The sequence below is a fragment of the Caenorhabditis remanei genome, chromosome IV (assembly GCF_010183535.1).
Source record: "Caenorhabditis remanei strain PX506 chromosome IV, whole genome shotgun sequence".
Lineage (NCBI taxonomy): Eukaryota > Metazoa > Nematoda > Chromadorea > Rhabditida > Rhabditidae > Caenorhabditis > Caenorhabditis remanei.
Genome location: NC_071331.1, coordinates 17,423,591 through 17,444,033, shown reverse-complemented (window position 1 = coordinate 17,444,033; position 20,443 = coordinate 17,423,591). Strand labels below are relative to the sequence as shown.

The following is a 20,443-nucleotide window of genomic DNA, read 5'->3' as shown; positions in this document are numbered from 1 at the left end:
CTAACCATCTCTTACATGTAAATTCTAAAACCATTCCATTTTCTCGTTTCAGTGGTTTCCGCCCTTCGATGAAATAAAGAAATTAAATTAAAATTGAGTGATCGAACTGAATTATGACTCCAATTACAAAGTTCTGATTAAATCTATGTATTTTCTTTTTTAGAGAAGTATTGTTGTTTACTTCCTTACAGAATAATAGTATCTATGGGAAAACGTAATGAATTATTCGAAAAAGATTTACTTTTTCATTTTTCTGAAGTTTTCGAGTCGTTTTAGAGACAGGAAGGAAGGGACTTATTTTGAAGTAAATGACATTTTTAATTAAAAAAAATATTGAAATAGACTTAAAAATTTAAAAATTTAAATTTAAATGGAAAAGGTAATTTCCAGAATAAAACGGGCATTGAGATAGTTATTCTGAGATCAAAAGATAATTTGAGAAGAAACTAAGAGAATTACAGAATTGAGAATGGAGATTTGCCAAATCAAAATCGAATAGAATGTCTGGTCCCAAGCCGGAATAGATTTGATGTGGAAGAGTGGAATTATTATCAGTTATTTGGTGGAGGATTTTGATTATTTGGGTTCACAACGTTTTGAGTCAGATTGTTCATTGATGCAGCTAGCACTGCTTGTCGGACTGGTCCCGGGAAGAGGAGGAATTCGATTGGAAGATTTGGTTGAATTTGAGCTGAAAATCGAAGAATTCAATGACTGAAATTTTAATTACATTTCTGAAACCTTCGAAAATTTCATAAAATAATTTCATAGTCGGAACGCGCGAAAATTCTGAACAGTGACCCCAAAAAAGTTAACGTTTCTATTTTTTTGAAAAAAAAATTGATTTTGAAAAATGACGCAAACTGGGATCTGAAAGCGTCATAACTACACTTTTTGGTACCACAAGAATTTTAGAATGTTTTGTTTTTCGGAAACTCCAAAGATTCTTTACAATTTGAAACGATTTTTCAATACATTTGAAAATCTTACCGATGAGATAGAGAAAAAACATTTGCGTGATGAGTGGGTTATAGTCCACAGGTGGTACTGCTGAAATTTCAGAATTATTGAAAACTAGATTCATTTCAAATGACTTACGAGCTGATAGGGTTTCCTCTGGTTCTTCAGATGTCTTGGATCGAACTTTCTTCGTTTTTCTTTTTGGGATTTCATAAGAGCCCCTGGAATGAGTCAAGTTCTTTCTTTCTCTATTCAACGTTTTGAACTTACAAATGGACTTGTTGCCAACGACGAAGCGTCTTCACATCTGGACATTTGTTATTCTTTTTTATCTCATCTCTATAGATTTCAGGCGGTTTCTTCGCGGGAGATGATCTCATCAGATTCAGATAATATTCTTTGTCTTCTACGGTATAACGATTCATTTTCGTCATGATTGAGGGAGAAAGAAGAGAAAGAATGAAAGTGAAGAGAGACCTTTTATCAACTAATCAACTCTTTCTGCCGTAGACTCCGCTAGAGTTTTATACGAATTCGGTCATGTGAGAAGAGTCTTTTGGAGGGGAGTTAATCAGAAGAGCCAGAGGCGACATTTTGGAAAAATTAGTATGCAAGATAAAGGCAGAGAAGTCTGGAGAAAAGATTCAAAAGTTTAGAAATTATTACAATTGATATCAAAGTACTAGATTCTTAGGTGTGGTTTTTCCGAAGGGTTCAGAAGAATGAACTGATTCTGAATCATCTTTTACGTCATCAAAAAGGCAATCTTGGTGAAAAAAGTGGGGGCGATGTCTTCTGACTGTGTAAAGTACAAAACGTCCTATTCTTTTTTAGTTTGTATCTGGTTCTGGCCAAGAAAATCTCAGATGAGAAGTTTGAATTTTGAGGAAAGAGGACTTACGATTGGGACTTGACAACCGTACTTTTTGGTACCTCATATTTTATAGTCAAACTAATTTGAAAGCAACGATTCGAAAAATGAATGCTCAACACTTTATTATCATCAAGACAAAACGAAAAGTTATCAGTTCTTAGGTCTCTCAGCTCCAATCATGACGATCTCTCCACTTCCAGATCCACCTCCATATCCACCGTTTCCTCTTCCACCGCCTCCGTGACGACATCTATGAGCAGAAGCCATTGAGAGAATGAATGCGATCATGATGAAAAGAGAATAGAAGTTCATTTTCAAAGATAGAAGAATAAGATGTCTTCTGTGATTTCAGTTGACACCTTTTGGTTATTTTATACTAAGTGATTTGATGTTTCCGTGAACTTTTTATGATCAACTTCCGCTTTTGATTGTTTTTTATTCGTTTTGTTTTATTGAACGATCCGGAACTTTTTCTGGAAACTACAGAAACATGATCCGTTCTTGAACTTTTTGAAACGATGACTCAAAGAAACTCGTGATTGCAAAATGCGCGAAGAATAATGGTTCAGTTTCGGATGAAAAAGTGTTCGTTTTGCAGTTTTCGAGAGGAATGGGTTTACTTTGAGCGGGTGTATACACACTATAGTGAAATCATGAAAAGCCATATTTTTAAATGAATCACGAATTTTCAGCTGGAAAAAACCAAGAAAAAACATGGAATTGGAGTTAAAATTTTCAGTAAAACTGACAACTGAACAGAGTTCACTTTAAATTGAAATCAAGTATTGAACATTTCATCACGTGTCTGATAATCTCAAATGTTGAAAATTAAAATACACTTTATTCTCAAAAATATTATTCAAAGAAACACTAATTTATTGCGGAAGATTCTCTGTTTCAAACGTTTTCATCGGGGGAAGTCTCACAAAAAGACGAGAATTCCATCCAGTTGGTACATCTGTCTCCTTCACTTTGTCCTCCATTTTCAGATGATTTCCATTCTCACTCGTACCCCCCTTACCATGTCTGAATCTTACATTAATGTGAATGCTCACCAACTTGATGATTACCTATCTCCCATCCAAACAGTTTTCAGTGGCTCTCTCTCCAATTTCTTGAAAACAGCAAGCCCTTCTGCTAGAAACGCAACTGCATCCGGAGGTAACTTATTCACTCTCGCCGCATCTTTCACTGCTTTCGATATTTGATTTCTCAACAAATTTTTCAACGGATCAGTTGATGGAACTTCAACGGTTATTAAACAGAAATTTCGGATTTCCAGAGATTTTCGAACACGATCATTGAACTGAAAGAAGGCATGAAAGGGGCATTTCCTTCTGAGGAAAGATTACCGCCGCACACGTAGTTATCTTCTCTCCATCCACATCTAAAATCGATTCTCCCAAACTGAAAGTGATATCAGCCAACGAGTTCTCGACGAAATCACAAACGATCAGCTGAACATGTCTTAAATTCTTCTGAATCTCTCTTCCCAATTCAAACCTTTCCATCCAATTCCTTAATATCTAATCCCAAATGAAAATATCCTTTCAGATTATACAAAACTAAAGTATCATTCGTAAATCCCTCATGTTTATAGAGGGGTGGGAACGATGTCGGCCGGGAAATATGTCGTTTGAAACGTAACACTTTTATAGTCATCTGCAATGAAATATGTGAAACGCGTCAGAAGCACGCCAGACCTTTGTTGTTAATTGTCCATTAAATATTGTTTGAATTAATCTGAAATTTAGAACTAAAATTGAAGTAGAGAGAAATGTTCATACTTTCCCATCTTATCCTGACCAGTAACCTGAATTCCATTGAGACAAAGTAAGACATCTCCTACTTTGAGTTGACCCTGAAAACGAAAATGATTGGGAAATTGAAAAAAAAATTGTTAATCAAAAAAATAAGTTTGTGGTTTATGAGTTCTAGAAATCCTGCCAAATTTGAAACCATCGGATACCCTCTGACACCTTTCAAAGGTTCCAGTTTTTGACTCACATGACATGGACTATTGTAAGTTATAGTGACAACCATCAGATTTTTCAACTCCAATCCAAGCTGAAAATCATCTCTTTTTTCCTCTTATTTCCCTCTTGATTAACCCACTCCTTCATCTTTTTTCACTGTACAAATGTGTTCGGAAACCTCCGCAAGATCGTATGGTGGTGACTTTTTTCCGTTGAAAATTGAATCGAGACGGGATTTCGCCTGTATTTTAGAAGGGTCTTACTGTTCACAGACTGAAATCTCACGAAAGCATCCATTGGGTGAAAAATGAAGTGTTCTTGAGAAGTGAAACGATAAGAAATGATACTTTTTCTGTCGAAAATGCAACATTTTTTGTTGTTGTAAGGGGAGAAGACACGTCACTTCGAAAATGTTTCTTTCATTCTTTTTTCCCGTCGAACGTGATGACAATTGGTCTCATCGAGAGACTATTTGAGACGAAGAGATTCAGATAGATCCGTCTTTTTTCCGACGAACAAGCTCATTCATTTTCTGCTCCCCAAACTTTACGACACTTGGCCTCTGAAGTCTCTTTTTAATGTCTCGTTTGATTTCTTTCGGCCAATTGAAAACGATTCAGAGGAGTGGATCGAGAAGAGGAGCGAATCTCTGTTTTTCTTTCTTTTTTCTTCTTTGAAAATAGTTCTCTTTTAGACTTATAAGTTATTCTGTTAGAATTCTTTGAGGATTTAGAGTGTTCTCTGTTGAATATGGGATTGACAAATGTCTGAGAATTGATACAAGATTCAGAATTCTCAACTTAGTAAACTGAAATCGCAGTTGAAAACAAGATAGCTGTCTAAAAACTATCAAACTTTTCTTGAAGCCACATCACATCAGATTACTGTAGATTTAGAAGAAACCAGAACAACCTTCATCCAAACCCTCTGCTTTCGAAACCTTCAAGAATCAGAAATTCCATATTTATAAAATTTTAGATGTAGCCATCTTGGAAACGATTTCATGGCTTGCAATTTGAAATAACATAGAAGCTTGTTTTCTAAAATATTGAAGAACGAGCTTGTTCCTGACCCGAAATCAATCCGACAACAAAAAGGTTGAGTTCATTTTTTTTTCTCTTTCCAACAGCTCTTAAACCAGTTTGAATTTCCGGAACAAAATAATCGGAGCCAAGAAAAAAACTATTGAAAATGTCTTTTTCAATTGATCACTATTCCTCTTCACTTCTCTTTTTTATTGCAGTTCTTTTCCCCTTTTTTTCTACATCTAATCCCTCCGAAAACATGTAACTGTTTTATTGTTCTCAATCATTCTTTTATTTTTGTACACAATTTACACAATTTACAGTTTTTACAAAGTTTACAAAGAATAAAAATAAATTAAACTTGAACTTCTTCCTCTGCTGATCCACGTCCATGATGGTGGCCATGATGATGTCCGTGATGATGTCCATGTCCATGATGATGTGGTGGTCCTGGTGGTCCTGGTGGACGGGTTGGTGGTGGAGGAGGTGGACGACGAGTTGGTGGAGGTGGTGGTGGAGGACGACGTGTTGGTGGGCCAGGGCGTCTTGTTGGGGGTCCTGGTGGTCCTGGAGGACTTGGTGGACCGGATGGCTGGGGTTCATCAGAAGGGGCAGCAGACGGTTGAGGCTCTTCTGATGGTTCAACTGGTCCTGGAGATGGAGGTCCGGATGGCTGGGGTTCATCAGAAGGGGCAACGGATGGTTCTGGTTCGTCGGATGGAGCCGGTGGGCCAGATGGAGAAGGCTCATCAGATGGTTCGACCGGTCCCGGAGATGGTGGTCCAGATGGTTCTGGTTCATCAGATGGTGCTGGAGGGCCGGATGGTTGTGGATTCTCTGATGGTTCTACTGGTCCCGGAGAAGGTGGTCCTGACGGTTGTGGTTCTGCGGAGGGGCCAACCGACGGCTCGGGTTGATCAGATGGAGCCGGTGGTCCTGATGGCTGGGGCTCATCAGATGGAACTGGAGGGCTTGGTGGGCCTGATGGTTGTGGATTTTCTGATGGTTTAACTGGTCCTGGCGATGGTGGTCCAGAAGGTTGAGGTTCTTCAGAAGGGCCAACAGATGGCTCAGGTTCGTCTGACGGGGCTGGTGGTCCAGATGGTTGCGGATTCTCTGATGGTTCAACAGGCCCAGGAGACGGTGGTCCGGATGGAGATGGTTCATCAGATGGTCCCGGGGGGCCTGGTGGATTTGGTGGCTGTGGTCCATCAGATGGATCAACTGGTCCCGGCGATGGAGGTCCTGATGGATTCGGCTGCTCGGATGGCTCTGGAGGACTTGGTGGCCCTGATGGTTGAGGTTCGTCGGATGGATCAACAGGCCCAGGAGATGGAGGTCCGGATGGTTGTGGCTCATCAGAAGGTTGTGCTGAGCTGGCTGGCTCTGATGAAGACGGATCCTCTGATGGCTCAACTGGTGCTGAAGACGGTCCCTCGGAAGAGACTACTGGTTCAGCTGTACTTGGTGCTCCAGATGACGCTGGCTCATCAGATGGTTGAGGAGCCAATGAAGATGGTGCATCTGATACAATAATTGGATTAATAGATGATGCATCAATAGGAGCAGATGAAGAAGCGACAATCGGAACTTCAGTAGTGATCGGTGGAGTCAATGTGGTAGTTCCCTTTGTGGTACGAGGTGCCTTTGTCTTGTGGCCATGATGGTGGTGATGATGATGTCCACGACGAAGGTCAGATGGAGCAGCAAATGCGGCACCAACCAATGCAAGCAGGATTGTCAATTTGAGCTTCATTCTGAAAAAGAAAAGATGAGTTGAGTGAAGAAAAAGAAGAAGAAAGAAGACTGGATGATTTGATATTCCAGCTCTTCTTCTTCTTCTTTTTATACTATCCTTGTTTACCATTTCACATGATCTCGCCTTCCGGCTCTTCTGGGCGGAAAGCGTCATTTCAAGCGCCGCCTTGTTCTATTTGTTACTTCTTATCTGTAAAGGAGAGTAGGTCAAGAGTTGGATGATAAGGGAAAAGTTGTGGGTTAGAGGAATTTAGTGACGGCAGATGGAAGAAGAACACCCACATAGTGAAGGTGGGAAGAAGGCGTTTGTGTTGTGACAATTATTGTCAATGACATTTGACAATTATGGGCATTTGTCTAGGTGTGGCAAAAATTAAAATCGGAAGATGACGTTATGGAATTCTGTAATCAATCTGAAATAAAACGAATGAAACGTCATAATGTTTACTTGTTGTCGTCTTCTCAACTCTTGATCCTTTCCTAGTCCTTCCTATCAGCTTAACTCTTTCATTAGGTGCATTTTTGTTGTGTTTTTTGATTCTTTCCTTCTCGTCCACCCACACAATTTGTGCCCAACAGACTCCTCTTCAACTGATAAGAATTAAGCTGCAAACTGATAATTTTTTGTTTCGTAAACCTGGGAGCGGCAACGTCTCATGTGATTTTCAGGCTTGTTGGGTTCAAAGAATTATAGACAGAGTTGATGGGAAGTGACCGGAAGTGAGTGGTGGTAGAATATGTATGGAAGGAAGTTCAACTTCAGATTAGTGGCTATCAGATACCTAACTGGATATGATTAGATTTTACGTTGTAAACGGACTCTCCTGTATGCACCTGAACTCCAAAATTTTTCAATCTGCCGCTTGACAACTCAGACTACACTTGTCAGACTACACAGACTGGTACCATAATTGATTCGAATCAACATCGTCCTGGCGCCTAGGAACATTTCTCAAACAGTTTTTCCTCACAAGGGAAGTACACGACGGACCGAGTTGAATTATTTCTATAGATTTGACCATAGGTAATTTCAACCCTGAGGATTTCAAATCTGCAAGAAAAATATGCAAAATGTTCCTCTGGACCGAGTTATGATCCATCGAACTTTTGCTATGGTTAATCATGTGCGCGCACAACCCCTGCGCTACCGATGGTTGGAAAACGTGAGGTTATGCTGTGGAAGAGACTTCGGCAGACCGTAGGCATCGTGGTAAAATGGTTAACCATAGAAAAAGTTTGATGGCTCATAACTCGGCCCAGAGGAACTTTTTGCAAATTTTTCTTGCAGATTTGAAATCCTCAGGGTCGAAATTACCTATGGTCCAATGTAAAGAAAAAGTTTAACTCGGTCCGTCGTGTACTTCCCTTGTAAAACAACCTTTCTACTCTGTCAGTAAATTTTAAAGTGTAACTGTAGATAGTTTAGAATTAAGGTCTCTACATCGTTTTCGTTTTTGCTTTTCAGGATCAGAACTTCTCATACTAATTCAAGTTACAACTGGTGTGAATCACACCTGGATCATCTCGAATGTCTTCAATCAAGCCTAGTTTCGTTCGATTAGAGCACATCGGGCTCCTCTATCCCCAATTGAAGTTTCACCTTCTACTTCCATTCCTCGAAAAATGAACACCCATCTATCTCTTCTCTCTCTCTGAACCTTCATACTATTTCATTTCCACACCTCTCTCTACCCACCCAATTAACATATTGAAATGTTGTCATTCCCTGCTTCTCCCCATCACCCAATTGTGTTTCCTTCCCCATTCTCTTCTACATAATGTCACATATTCCTTCTTTCTCCTTCTTTTTTATGTCCTCTTCCTCCGTTTAAAAAGAGTTTTCCAAAGTCAACTGAACAACAAAATGATTGATGAGTCTACGCTTGCGCACACTATCATCGACACATTAGAGCATTCCTTTGCTCCCTGAAGACCCCTTCTTCTGATTCATCCTTTCCTGTCCCTTCTTCTGTTTCTTCTTCTTCTTCAATTTTTCTGCCTGGCGCCGTCCCGGTTTCGTGTCCTCCTCACATGTGTTTCTGGACTCTTTTTCTCGTAATACCCATTTCATTTTTTCCCTTCTTTTTTCATCATCGTCCTCTCCGTCGTCGCCGTCAAAATGGCAAACAAATCGGCAAGAAGCGAAGGCATCTCCAGACGAAAACCAATTCAATTATCCCCTTTCTCATACTCGAGCATTTCTGAATTTTTGAAAAAGAGTTGACTCAGAACCAGATGATGTTAGGATTTTAGTACTTTTGTTGGGAAAAAGACGAATAGTATAACACTTTTTAAACTTTTGAAAATATTATGAATCTTCTGAAAAACTGACAAAAGTATTAAGAGCCTGTTTTTCGAACCGTTCCAGATTTTGTATAAAAAGTTTAACAGAGCCAAGATTTATATTTTCAAAATATAATTTTCTTGAAAGGAAGATCTCAAATTGTCTCGTTTTCTGAAAATTCGAAAATCCTTCCCCAAAAAATTTAGGTACCAATATCTGAAATCTTTGTCTAGAATGCTCTTCCAGTTCTGTCCCCTTTTCAGACACTCTCTCCCAATAAATTCTGGAAAACTGGAATTTCTAAATATGTTTCCAAATTCTCCACCTTGTGATCAAAACATCGTTACTGTTTGCACTTATAATAAAAATAACCTCACACTTTTTGTCTTTTCGGATTTTTTTCTAGGAAATCCAATACCTTCTCCTCCTTCTTTCCGATATCAAAGTTTTGATATCTCCTCTCGATTCAAGGTGTCAGGTGTCGAGAGAGGAAGGTGTGAAAACAAGAATAAAAAAGATTACAAGTTGATTCCTCCCAGTTCTTGTTCTATTGTTCTTTCTCTTCTTCTCAGAGTCATTCTGATTTGAAAATGATAAATGAATATGAAGGAGAGAGAGTGGCTTGGCAAGTGTTCGGAGGGAGGGCAAAATGTGAAAATTAATTGCGAATTGAAGTGACGCAAGTGTTGCAATTCGAGATTTACGACGTGCCGATAGACTTTCTCGGTTTAACAATTCTCTCTCTCCGTTTCTCTCGAAAGTTGTCATTGAGAAGTTGACAGGAGAGAGGGATCTTTTCCACTTGCTCCCCCTTCTTCTCTTCTTCTTTTCTTCATATTTTATATCGGTCAAAACCTCGTTTTTTCGCTTTCTTCTTGTTCTTCTTCTTTATGAGCCAATTCCACTAATTTATCGTTTCTTCCTTCTTGACTCCCCAATTCGAGTAGAGTGCAGGTGGCCTCTGTCATCTTGAATCTTGATGTCTATCCATCTTCTCAACACCTCCTACTCCCCCCTCTTTTCCTTTTTCTTGTTCTTTGTTTTCTCATTTCAATTCCATTTTTATTCCAGGAATGGCGTCGTTCACATCTCCAGATATCGATGAGAAGCTGGCCATCCTCCATCGAGAAATGGCTTCACTTCGTGTCGAATGTGACCGCCTTCTCAATAAACATCTTATTGTGGAGCACACCCTGTCACAGGTAAACAACTTTAGGGAGGGAACTTGTTTATCTGTTAACTGATAGGAGGAGAAGGAGAAGATCTGGATTTATTGCCAGTGTTAGGTGCTTAAATTGTTCTAGTTTTTATTTGGTTGCTTTATGTGTTAGCAGTCATGTTTTATTGGGTACTGAAGTAGAATTTGCTAGAGATTTTTAAAGCTCCAAAGTGAATTTTTTGATAGAGAAAAAGTGATTCTTGATTTTTTGTTGATACATAGTATTTCTAAAAAAAATAGTTCAGACTTAACTCCACCTACTTTTTCTAACTCTTCACAATTTCCAGAGTTGCTCTGGTTGGCCGAACGGAGCAGCAGACACATCATCTGCTTACAACACCGGAGGTGAATCTTGTAGGAGTGTATCAGTGACTCCCGACGGAGTTTTTATGCCAACAACCAGGTAAGTGTCCATAAAAACTCAGTATTCTCACCGAATGATTCTAGTAATACCCAAATGATTCAATCTCAACAATCACCTCGAGTCCTCCGAAGAACTGTCAAAATGGCGAGTCCCGCAGTGCAACGTCGTCCAGCACCTCCTCCTCCTCCACAGAATCTTCCACTATTCTCTCGTCCTCCAACTGTTGTTTTACTTCCACATGATAGTCCAGAACATATCAATCGACCGATTCATCGAACACATCAAGAACTTCCAATACCTGAAGACATTGCTTCTGTGGTGTCATCTACGAAGACTCCGAGATCTATAATCCGAGCACCGTCAGCAGTATTTGGAGCATTGAAAGGAAGTAGTCTGAGGAAATTGTCCATTTCCAGAAATATTCAAATGACGAGTAAAAACAATAAAGAAGAGAGTGAAAAGAAGGAAAAAGAAGCAGAAGATTATGCGAAGAGATTCAGAATTCCCTCGTATTCAGTTGTATTGAAAGAAGAGAAAAAGAGAAGTTCGTTTCGTATTCCAGTTCCTCAGTACTTCCGATCATCGAAAACGAAAACGAAGGTATATCAAGTAGATGCTCCAGAAGAAGAAATTGAGGAAGTAGTGGATGAAGAGAGAATGGCGGCGAATAAAGATTTGGGTGATACGACAGTTCATTACAAATGGAAAGTGAAGAGAAGATGTGATGGATCGAGATATATTGTGAAACGACCGATTCGAAGTCAGATTCTGAAAAAGAGAGAGGCTCAGTTATATAGGGAAAGAGCGCCAATTTCGACGGATGATGATGCAATGAGCGAGTTGAAGGTATGAATTTTATACATTTCCAAGCTCAATGAGTCATTTTTCAGTTAGGAAGATTCCATACAAAAGAAGAGAGAAAGCGGATATTGGAGCGGGAGAAAACGAAGAAATTGATGAAATTGCAACAGAAAATGATGGAAAAAGCACATCCTTCTGAGCAGGTATGTTTTATAGATGATTTTGAATGAAACTTGAAATATATGGAGTACTGATCAGAAAAAAAGTTTTTTACTTGCAGTTTTCATTTGAAAGCTTACAGCTTTGAGTGTGTATCACGAAGGCACCAATTTTCATATAGTTTTTCTTTTTGTACAGTTATTAGATCAAATCCATAGCTCTAATTTTGTAATTGACATTTTTTTGTCCGAGTCTCCCAAAAAGAGATATCAAAAGAAAAGGGAGGGAGCGCACAGTTTTAGTTGGAAAATTGAAAGAACCCGAGCATTGACGCTCCATATCTTACTCGGAAAACACCAAATTAAAATGTTCCAACTACAAAAATAAAACCGTAACATGTGAATATAGGACGTCATCTCGAAGTTTTTATTCAAAAATGAATACCTTTATTGGTCAATGCAGAATGCTAACCTCCAACGTTTTTACAATTTTTGAGAAACAGTACATTTTTTAATAGGAAAACATTTTCGAAATTGTAAATCAAAGTCTTCTAAATGTTGCTTAGACCAACATGTGTCTAAAAACCTGGCAGACTAGAAAGATTTCATCAACATTTCCAGGTAATCTACCAAATGTCTCAACAGAAACTGGCCCGCCAAAAAGAAGCAATGGTGATGGATGAATTCGTAACGACTCGAGAAGTGCTCTCAAGTCGAACCCGTCCAGATGGAATTCACGGAGTTGTTTCGGTGACAACTGTCTAGTTTCAAAACTTCTCATATCTCATAAGAACTCTTTTTACGGATAAAAATTATTTTATTTTCTCTAAATATATCTCTTTTCTTATAATTATCGTTTCAATGAATTGACATGTCTCATAAATTTCGAAATCCTCGACGAATCCAAATCATTTCTCCAATCTCCTCCAATTTTGAAATCTGATCCAACAATAAATCCATGAGCTTTCACGAAATCTCTCGCATTTGATCCATTGATCCCACTTCCAATCAATACTGGAAACTCTTGAACTTTCAGAACTTGATTCATTTCTTCTGTACTCGCAGAGCATCCTGTCGCACTTCCAGTCACAATTATTCCATCGGCACAATTAAATTTTGCATCTTTTGCCATTTCTTGAATCGAGACATCTGAAGTCACTGAATGAGCACTATGTTTCTTCTTGATATCTGTGAAGATTGCCACGTTATCTGCTTTCAGAGACGATCGATATCTCAAAAGACTTCCAGCACATCCATCAATCCATCCTTCATCTGCCACGTGGGAATACACGAATCCTTCCGCACGAATGAAATCTAATCCAGTTGAATAAGCCACTCCAAGAGCCTCTTTATTAGCTGCAGCTAGAATCTGAATTCCAGTGAATGCTCCTGGATGATTTGCATCTCTCGACTTCACCAATTGATCAGACGCCAACGCCATCGAACTAATTATTTCTGGACTGGCTGGTGGTTTCACGTATGGAACATCATGCATATTCTCCACAATGACTCCATCAACTCCATTCTTAAAATACGTATCCGCTTCTTTTCGAACCTTTTTCAGAATTGAAGACATTGGAAGAGTGTTTGATGGAGTTCTGAAAACAAAATTTGTATTCAAAATTTTCAATTTTAATCAAGTTTACCCCGGAAGTGCAGGAACATGAATCATTCCGAAAACTAGAGGTCTAGTTGAATTCAACAATTTAGAAACTACTACCCTTTGCACCATTTTTGTTTCTAAAAATAGACGTTTAAATATTAAATTGAAAAAAAGAAACATGGAGAAAAGAAAACGAAAAATCAATACAACAATAATGACAGTGAATGACCATTGTCGGTTATCAAGATGACCGAGAGAGAAGATAACATTCTTCTGTTCTTTTGACAAGTTTTTATCTACGAAAATGATTGACACAATGTTTTTCCTCGAAAAATATTGGAAACTTGAAACATTGTAAAGTAAAAAAATACTGAAATAACTGATGTATGAAAAAAAGAAGATAAGAAGTTCAGATATTCTGTTAATTGAGTAGGGCTAATCAACTGCCAATTCTTCATTTGTTCCCAGACAGATCATCTTCACATTAACACTTGGGAATAGTGTTTCTTCTCCCAAACCCAAGAGTGAAGACGAATCGTTTTTGACAATGATCCGATTTTATGCTTTTTCTGCGGCCCCAGTATTTTTGAAAAGACAGTAGACGTCATTCGATTCCGGATCCTAAAACAGTGCAATATATTTATTCAACTTTTATTATACAACAATTTCATAGATTAATCTGACTTTTTTTGTGGAAATGTGCTCAGTTGGAAATTAGATTTTCTCTTCGATAATTGCAACGAAGTCTTACTAACTAAATTTGTATTTTTTAAAATAAAATTTTTAATAGAAGAATCATTTCAAACTTGTCATGTTGCTCTTTCACCTGTCTTTTGAATTACAATTGTTCAAATTTTTCTCATCATTATTTCTTTATTGATGTATGTCAGAAAAAAACCTTAAAACTGTTTTCTTTTCAATCAAAAAATTAAACCTTTACGAGTTCAAAACTAAATATTTCAGGCTCATTTGAGAATTTACTCCATAAAAACTTGTTTTACTTTGATTAATGAAGTTGACTAATCTTTTGGTCTTTTACAAGGCCGCCTGAAAAAGCGAATTTGTTCAAATTTTTTTCAAGAATTTTTCAAATACGTCACCGTTTCCCATACAAGTTCATCCTAAAAGTACATAAAAGAGAATTTTATACCGATCAAGTCTTGGCTTGATTCTGAAATGTTCAAAGCCCACTTCATCTTCAATCAAACTTTTAGAAAAAAAATCTAGTTGAAAAAAATCCAAAATTGAAAAAAGCCGTTCCAGACTGCTGCGCAATACCGTTTGAAGCAGAAAACCCGAAACTGGAAGTATTTTATTTTTGTTTTCAGTAATTGGAAGCAAACCACAATGATTCATATTTCTGAAAATAGAGTTAAAGCATCAATATTGACAACATCAATGAGCACAATTAACCACAACATCTGTATTTTCGTATTTATTATTTGCAGCCAGAAGTACATGACGAATGAATGAATTGTTGATTCTGGTCTTCTCTTCCTGTTCAAAAAGTGGTGCAGATCACATGAAAAGCTTCAATTACAGTAAGATAATGAGCGAGAAATGTCTCTGTCTGACATCAGCTCTCTAGGTCTAAAATAGTGTTATCAGTTGAAAAACAGTCTGAATCTGATTCGTCAATCATTGATAAAAATGAAAAATGTTGTAGAACTTTGAGTCGGAATTGGTGGGTGTATCCAAGGAAGAGATTGGACTATTTGTCAGATGATTTCATGACGTCCGATAGTACTATAAAAGACTTTTTGGAGGTAAGGGAAAAGCATCCACTTTTAAACATTCACTTTTCCTTTATTTACTAATCTTCCACTTTTCAGAATGTATCGAAAAGTTCTTGGAGTGCTAGTTTTGGTACTGGCTGCTCATGCGGTTGATCCTTCAGGACCACCTGGACCACCATCATCTGGAGAACCTCCGGGACCATTCAAGCCATCCGGACAGCCGCCTTCTGATGCTCCACCAGGTCCACCGGGACCATCCGGACCACCACCATCAGGAGAGCCTCCAGGACCACCAGGCCCACCGAGACCATCTGGACCACCACCATCAGGAGAACCACCAGGACCTTTCGATCCATCCGGATCCCCACCAGGCCCACCAGGACCACCACCAAAACCATCTGGACCACCACATCCACCAAATCCCCACCCATCTAGAGGACCACGTCCAACTCGACTTCCACGTCCTTCAAGACCACCACGACCATCCGAAGAACCATCTGATGCTCCAGCTCCATCTGATTCCGCTGTTGAATTGGTCTTCGGAAAACCAAAGCCTTCTGGGCCACCAGGACCACCACCATCTGGAGAGCCACCGGGTCCACCACCATCTGATGCTCCATCCTTCTTCCAATGGATCTTCGGAAAGCCGAAACCATCCGGACCACCAGGACCACCACCAAGTGGAGAGCCTCCAGGTCCACCAAGGCCATCTGGACCACCTGGACCACCACCATCCGGAGCCCCACCAGGACCTTTCGACCCATCTGGAGCTCCACCATCCGGTCCACCACCAAGACCACCACGTCCATCTGGAAGACCACCAAGACCATCGGGACCCCCACCATCTGATGGACCAGAAGGATCGGGCTCTCCACCGCCATTCTAATTCACTCAGGACTCAGGATATTTGTAATATGTATACATATGTATGATTGAGCTTCTTTTTGGTTCTTGTACTCTGTAATATTTTTGAATTGTAATAAATTGGATATAAGCATCGAGTGTCACGTTGTTTCAACATTTGAAAATAGAAGAAATTGAATCAAATTTTAGTTTTCTGGTCTATATGAGCTTGGAAGTTCAACCTTTGGGTTTAGGATTGAGTTTCAGTAAATAAATGGAAAAATTATATTTCTTTTATTTGATTTTCAGTCCTAAAATCAGAGTTGCAACATTTCAGAATGAGAAAAAAAAGCAATTCGATTCGCTTCGATGACTTTCAATATTCTCGAAAACTGAAAAAAGTGTGTTCACAGATTCGGAATAATCAAAAAAAGATTCAAAGTGTTTTCTTTCTTTTTGCCTGATTTGTCGGACATGTTTACAGACTATTCAATTAGTCTTACTGTCATGAATAGTTTGAGTTTTGAATGCTGAAATCCTGGAGAATCTGAAAATTGTCTTCTTATACATGAACCTTGTAGGTACTCCTTTTCTGGAGGAAACTCGTGTTTTCCAGAATATTTTTTTAGCAAACAACATTTACCTACATTCATATTTTCTTTGTTACCTGACTCCGCTTATAGGACATCCGTCCCTCTTTCCGTCCCTTATTTCTATTCTTTTCATTCTTCATTTCTCTTTTGTTTCAATCCATTTCTCTCAAAAAAGTAAAGGAAGAAGAGGCAATATGCCCCCACAAACTTCTTCTTCTACTTCTTCTTTTTTCAGTCTTTCTAATCGAATCAAACCGAACCGAAACCTACTTTTCGAAGAATGGGGAGTCCATTCGAATCCGAAGACCCTGAATCCCCATGGGAATCGTCAACAAACAATTCGGCCCCCGTCCGATTCATTAGGAGATTTTTGTGTGTCGACTGGCGGAGAATAAGGAGAAATGAAACAAAAAACTTTTCCTTCGTCTTCCCTTTTCTTCCTTTCGAGTTGCTCATCATTCTCTTGCTCATCGCCACGTTTCACGCTCCGCCCACTACGTCGTTTACCCTTTTTCTTCGGAATAGAAAACAAGACAAACGAACTGATCAATGTTCATTGTCGAGAAACTAAACCACAAAGATGTTGATTTCTTATAACTTCTTTATTATCACTTTTCCCTCTTATCTCTGGATTGGAGTCTTCTGATTGATTGATTGGTTGATTTTTTGGGAGGAGTGACGGGGCAGGGATAAACACTTTGAGGTATCGCATGAGGGCGAAGAGGAAGAAGATGAAAAACGATGTGTTGAATGAAATCATCGAGTTCTTTTTTCTAGTTTCTCTAAGATTTATAGTTTGAACTTAGGTTTTAGAAAAGGCTCAAATGATCCTGCAATTCTGAGTCATCTAAGATGAAAAATTTTATTATGGTCCTCTACCTCTACTTTATAAGCTTTATTTGATCCCTTCTGATAGAGATGTGTCTTCTGAGTATCAGTTTAAAGATAGTTTTTTTTAAACTGAAATTGTCTGAATTAGAAAGTGTATGACACAGTTGCCATTCGATAGATGAATTCAATCTTCACAGTTTTTTTTTACAAAATCACACCAAATACAGAAGAAAAAGCTCCAGACTCGATCTGCAAAGCCTACAAAAACGTGCCCCATCGGACAATCAGTGCCACTATTCCACGTTCTCAAACTCCACTATTTTTCTATGAAAACTACAATTATGAAACTAATTCCTGGACCTTCTTTCCTAAACGTTCTTTCACACTTTCAAGAACTGTCTTTTTCTGTTCTTTCCGTTCCTTTCGTCCCATGACTGTCCGTGCATTTTCTAGGTACTTATGCAGATTCCATCGTGTCTTTTTCTATAAGTTTGAACATATTTATACGGTTTTTTGTCATGGTGTTCATTGTTTCATACTGACAGCTAATCTCTGTTTCAAAATGCAATCGAATGTTCCAGGTGACACAATAAAACTGTCCTACAATCAACACAAGTGTAAACTTCTTATTTCTCTATACTTTTCCTGTCCACGTACTAGAACTAACGTTTTCAGTTTTTATGTACACGGAAATAATCTCTGACCTACATAATTTGCACAGCCTTCCTATGCTCAGAAGTCTAAAAGAGTATCTAATTATTCCACCGCCGCAGGTTGCAGTCTGCAGACAAAAAGTTAGCTTTCACGTAGGTGAATATGAACTTTATACTTCTCGGAAGTTTTCATTTGGTAGAAATGAGATTCGGAGAAGGCCAGTACTCACCTTGTCTATTTTCGAACATTTCAGAGAGTGGGCGGAGCCTATGAGCTATCCCCCATTTCTCACATCTTTGTTCTTTTCTCTTTCAAATGTTCATTCTCGAAACGATACATTTTCCCCGAATATTATGTTTCTGACCAACTTAATTAAACTTTCAATCTTCTTCTCATCTCCGCCGACGTCTTCATCGTCTTCATCTGAATCATGTCGTCATAACGAAGCCACTTGGCTCTTTTCTCTTCTGAATCCTATTCTCGACTCATTCCATCTGTCTTCTTCTTTTTTTTCTTTTTGAAACTTATATTCTCGTGTCCAATGGTTATTGTTGACAAAACGTCTTCTCGTGGGTCCTTTTTCCATATTTTTCTTGTCGGATGTGGTAGGATAACTGAATTTTGTTGTTGCTATATACCAATGCCCGTCCACGAAAGAATTTTTTTGGCTACTCTCTTTCAAATTCACGTTTTTTTCGGTTTTGACAACCACAACGCGTTTCATTTTTCAAAGAAGGAGTCAATGTCATTGGCAGGAAGGAAATTGGAATCGGATGGGAAATTTAGGAGAGATTTTAGTGAGATTAACGTCATCTGAAGCAGTTTTCTAGAGGGAGATTCTTTGAAAATCTGGAAGAAATTGTTTGTTTCCGGTTGCTCTTCTAATGGGGGATTAATAAGGAAACGACACTTCACTGAAATCGTTCATTGGGGTTACATATAGTGGAGTTTTGTATCCTAGAATAGTGGACAAGATGGAAATTTCTTCATCTGCATATTCTGAATGTCTCGCTTGCCAGTTTATGGGTTTATCTACCTGTAGATTGATTAGTTTTTGATAGAGAATACTGTCTCCTACCGCATCTCTAAACGGATTTAAAGACCTTCTCTAGTCAATTTGTTGGGTTAGATTAGACGTTTTCGGATTGTTTGTGTCTGCTGCGCATTCTCTAATTTCATATTTTTAACTGAAAGTCAGAAAAATTTGAAGAAATTAATAACAACTACCCCGAGATATCAATTGTTTGTATATTTGTCAGGAAAACTTCAATCCAGATATTCAAAACTCAGAAGAACTCATGAACATGTCCTTGAATGACTCCTTCAAACTCTCCTTTTGCAGATTTTTTCTCTTTTTTCATATTCCTATTTTGCAACGAACTTCACATTTTTTGCTTGATTGAATGTCAAGTCTTTTTTTGAATAAAACTACCGGAAAAGAGTCTTTCAGGATGTATGTCTGAGGTTACGTCCTATGTTTTTTGGGAAGAGGGTTCAGAACTCAAACAAGGTCTTGTTTCTATTTGAGGAATTGGGACATGGAATTTGGTGACTAGAAACACAACTAAAGAAAAAAGAAAGATTATGTCGAAGGATTAGGAATGTCGAAAGGCAACAAAAAGTATGATTAATGAGTTCTGCGTATAGTTTTTTGAACTTTTTGGAAATAAAAGAGCAATTTTCAAAGAGAATCATTCTGAAACTGGAACATTTCAGACCTGAACTGTGCAAGGGTTTTTGATGATTCTAGAAACCAACCACCAACTTTTTCTTCTCGAATTTCCTCGTTTCACCTGATTTGTGGTTACTCTTGGAATGTTTGTAAAGAGACAATGTCTTCCTTACATTCCATCACTCTTTCCCTTATTGTCCTCTCCTCATTTCTATATATGACCAATTCCTTTTTCTCCTATATTTGGAACATTGTCAACGAAATAAGAAGAAGAGAGCAATGCATCAAAAGGTGTACATGTCAACTCGAAAAGTATCCCATTGGGATGACTAGAAACTTCTTTTTTCCCTGCTTTTGACCCCCACTCTTTCCCGTTTTTACTTTAAATGTCGACACAGAAACAATAGAAATTCTTTCTTGGAATTTTCGTGGAGTTTCTCACCGATTTCCTTTTTCCTCTGTCATTAACTTGTCCTCATCTTGGTCCGAAAAAAGGAAAACCTTGGGAATCCGAAATATGGAAATTAGAAAAAGAGAATAGAAGGAGGTGACTAAGGAGAAGAAGCTCTCTTCTTTTCAAACTCATTTTGGATCCACTCTTGTTTTGAGAAAAAAAATAGATGAGGGCACGTTTCCACTAGAGAGTAGTACGACTTGATACGGTCTGGAGCACTTAGGACACTTTTTAAAGATCTAGATGCCAGAAGATTCAATTTGTGAAACAATTTTTATGCTTACAGTAGAAGAAAACTGTTTTCAATTTCATTTTCTGATACTCCAAACAGTTTATCTTCGATTGTGTTTTACAGTATCACTGACTGCCGAAAATTTCATTTTGTATACGGCTTATAGAACAACTGTTGAATGTCTGTTCGTGACATAATTTCAAACTACTCCTGCTTACTCTTCAAACTGAAAACAAACTCTTTCTGGTCGGTACCGTGAACTTATTTTCATTTATTCTCCTCTTCCGAGCATCCGAAAACTTTTCAGAAAAGTCAAGGCGATGTCTGAAACTAGGAATTCCTCCATCAGTGTCTCCATGTTTGTATTCTAGTCTCTTTGTGTTCCAAAACTAATTTCTGATTCTGC

General features: G+C 38.4%; 6 protein-coding genes across 6 annotated transcripts; 2 read left to right on the top strand and 4 right to left on the bottom strand.

Annotated features, from left to right (window-relative positions):
- Positions 1–551: 551 nt before the first annotated feature.
- GCK72_014864 (uncharacterized protein) lies at positions 552–1,385 on the bottom strand (the record flags this gene model as incomplete). The annotated part of the gene is made up of 4 exons (XM_003089126.2): positions 552–691; positions 991–1,050; positions 1,099–1,181; positions 1,231–1,385. The coding sequence occupies 4 exons, from the start codon at positions 1,383–1,385 to the stop codon at positions 552–554; spliced, it is 438 nt and encodes a 145-aa protein (XP_003089174.2).
- A 1,324-nt stretch (positions 1,386–2,709) lies between these two features.
- On the bottom strand, positions 2,710–4,107 carry GCK72_014863 (uncharacterized protein; the record flags this gene model as incomplete). Its single annotated transcript, XM_053730502.1, has 8 exons — positions 2,710–2,860; positions 2,905–3,140; positions 3,187–3,291; positions 3,338–3,496; positions 3,648–3,695; positions 3,842–3,901; positions 3,950–4,051; positions 4,096–4,107. The coding sequence occupies 8 exons, from the start codon at positions 4,105–4,107 to the stop codon at positions 2,710–2,712; spliced, it is 873 nt and encodes a 290-aa protein (XP_053585274.1).
- Positions 4,108–5,190: 1,083 nt separating this feature from the next.
- Positions 5,191–6,591, bottom strand: GCK72_014862 (uncharacterized protein; the record flags this gene model as incomplete). Its single annotated transcript, XM_003108533.2, has 1 exon — positions 5,191–6,591. The coding sequence occupies one exon, from the start codon at positions 6,589–6,591 to the stop codon at positions 5,191–5,193; it is 1,401 nt and encodes a 466-aa protein (XP_003108581.2).
- A 3,359-nt stretch (positions 6,592–9,950) lies between these two features.
- GCK72_014861 (uncharacterized protein) lies at positions 9,951–12,184 on the top strand (the record flags this gene model as incomplete). The annotated part of the gene is made up of 5 exons (XM_053730501.1): positions 9,951–10,079; positions 10,384–10,499; positions 10,544–11,306; positions 11,351–11,464; positions 12,041–12,184. 5 exons carry the CDS (start codon positions 9,951–9,953, stop codon positions 12,182–12,184), a joined length of 1,266 nt encoding a protein of 421 aa, XP_053585273.1.
- Positions 12,185–12,269: 85 nt separating this feature from the next.
- Positions 12,270–13,151, bottom strand: GCK72_014860 (uncharacterized protein; the record flags this gene model as incomplete). The annotated part of the gene is made up of 2 exons (XM_003108486.2): positions 12,270–13,017; positions 13,066–13,151. The coding sequence occupies 2 exons, from the start codon at positions 13,149–13,151 to the stop codon at positions 12,270–12,272; spliced, it is 834 nt and encodes a 277-aa protein (XP_003108534.2).
- Positions 13,152–14,855: 1,704 nt separating this feature from the next.
- Positions 14,856–15,644, top strand: GCK72_014859 (uncharacterized protein; the record flags this gene model as incomplete). The annotated part of the gene is made up of 1 exon (XM_003108484.2): positions 14,856–15,644. One exon carries the CDS (start codon positions 14,856–14,858, stop codon positions 15,642–15,644), a length of 789 nt encoding a protein of 262 aa, XP_003108532.2.
- Between the last annotated feature and the right edge of the window lie 4,799 nt (positions 15,645–20,443).